General features: G+C 38.9%; 1 protein-coding gene across 1 annotated transcript; it reads right to left on the reverse strand.

Moving 5' to 3' along the window:
* Nucleotides 1-1,604: 1,604 nt before the first annotated feature.
* LOC123050740 (cysteine proteinase inhibitor 8-like) lies at nt 1,605-2,180 on the reverse strand. Its single transcript, XM_044473484.1, has one exon. The coding sequence runs from the start codon at nt 2,084-2,086 to the stop codon at nt 1,700-1,702; it is 387 nt and encodes a 128-aa protein (XP_044329419.1). The 5' UTR covers nt 2,087-2,180; the 3' UTR covers nt 1,605-1,699.

Genomic DNA, 2,180 nt, shown 5'->3' on the forward strand with positions numbered 1-2,180 from the left:
ACTGATATGGAAAAAGTTAAAATAGTAAAAGTAAATAAAAGAGTAATAGAGAATTGATCCGGGGGCCATCGGTTCACTAGTGGCATCTCTCTCGAAAGCTGGTAGTGGCATGGTAAACAAATTATTGTTGGCAATTGACAGATAAGCAACATTCATAACTATGACCATTCATGGCATAATCTTGTATAGGCATCAAGTCCGTGACAAGTAGACCGTAATCCAACTGCATCTACTACTATTACTCCATCCCGAAACAACTATCCAGCATGCATCTTAAGGTATTAAGTTCAATGAAAAACAAAGTAATGCAATACGCAAGAGGACATGATGTAGACAGAAAGAAACCTAGCAATAAGATCAATTTATGTCGTTTTATCCTTAGTAGAAACAACACATCACGTGCCTTATCCCCATTCTATCATGGGATATAGATCACTGTGAGGTTGAATACACTACTATATATGCACCACTCCCTTTAAAGAATTACCCATCTATCTTCGCCAGAAGAAAAAAAACTCCGAAAGCATAGATAGCTACTCAATTATAAAGTAAAGAAACTTCAAAGGATTCAGTTATATTCAATGAACAATCTGATTTATAGGATTTCAGAAATTAAAGGATTTATAGGTGGAATAATTAGGTCAAATAGTCTTAGGGGCCCCACATGGGCAGGTGGCGCGACCATGCCCAGAGGCCGCACCACATGTGCATGTGCCTAGCTTGTGGGTCCCCTCGATCTCTCGTGAAGCTTCTAGGGTCCTTAGTTGTCCAGAAAAAATCATCAAAAAATTGGCATTGTATTTGGACCTTCCTAGATATTGAGTTTTCGCAAAACCAAAAAGAAGCAAAAACCATGAACTGGTGTTGGGCGCTAAATTAATAACTTAGTCCAGAAAAATAATATAAGAAGTATATAGAAGTGATAATATAATAGTATTTAAATAAAAAATAATAGATACGTTGGAGATGCATCAACTATCCATGCTCAAATTTTCCCATCTTTGTGTCCAGGAAATCCTATTCTACGCTTATTGTTTAGGATAGCTGCCATTTTCCCTAATGAGAGTGTTGTAGGGCCGACCAATGTTCCGGGTTTTAATTATAAATTTTCACGTGCTTTTTTCACATTTCATTTTTTTATGTTCATTGTTTCTAGTAATATTCAATATGTACCTTTTATTGAGGCAAAATGCTCACTATCACTCGAGTAAAGTAGAAAATATGAGGAATCCCCGTATTGGCAAGAACATATTAGGCTGATAGTTATCGGAACCGATGCCACCACAAAATATTTCTCCCTTTCCCAAGTCAAATGGCCGGTGGACTCCTACACAGACAATCAGGGAGGCCACTTATATAGACTCACCTCCTTTACAAGTTATTAGTATGGAACACACAAAAAAAATTTGTATCGAATATATAGCTTCAGGACTGTGTTCATACCACAATATATTATTGTTACTATTTTAATAAAATCCATTATTTTTATGAAATTATAGATCTATGTAGAGTTGAGACATTGCTGGCTTTATTTATGGGTTACATTTGTTTCCCCTCATCGTAATCAAGTTGCATATGTATGTTTTGACAAGCTCCAAACCACATGACAATGCAAGAGGATAATTTATTATTGGATTAAACAACGAACTAACAACATTCCAGGAACCAAATTATTGCTAATGAAATCACTGGTGCCCGCCTATTTCACTTTGGTAAAGGAGAGGAGCTGGCGTTTTTTCGTCAACTCCTGCTCGTACAGCTCCGCCTTGTAGTTACCGTCTTCCCCACCAAAGTGTGTCACGTCGATAATGAGCTCGTAGTTCATGCCAGACACATGTTTTTGTCGGCCGCTCAACACCTTGTTGAACTTGACTGTGCAGTTCACATGCTTGTTGAACTCCAACACCGCCCAGTCACCGAGCTCCTGGATGTGGTCATCATTTATGTTCACGATTGGCTCCCATCCATCCTCTACTGTCGTGTGCCACAATTGATGTCCCATCAAATCTCCACAACGCGTGGCCGATGCGCTGGTAGCATACATGACCATGGCAACAACGACAATGAGGATGCTGGTTGTCCTCATGGCGTATTAACTTTGCGCCAAAGACACTATTAGTTGGTTAATGGTGTTTTGAGCTTGAGATGGCAAGTTGGTTTAGGAGGGACTTTGGTGAACT

Source organism: Triticum aestivum, chromosome 2D, assembly GCF_018294505.1.
Source record: "Triticum aestivum cultivar Chinese Spring chromosome 2D, IWGSC CS RefSeq v2.1, whole genome shotgun sequence".
NCBI classification, from domain to species: Eukaryota; Viridiplantae; Streptophyta; class Magnoliopsida; order Poales; family Poaceae; genus Triticum; species Triticum aestivum.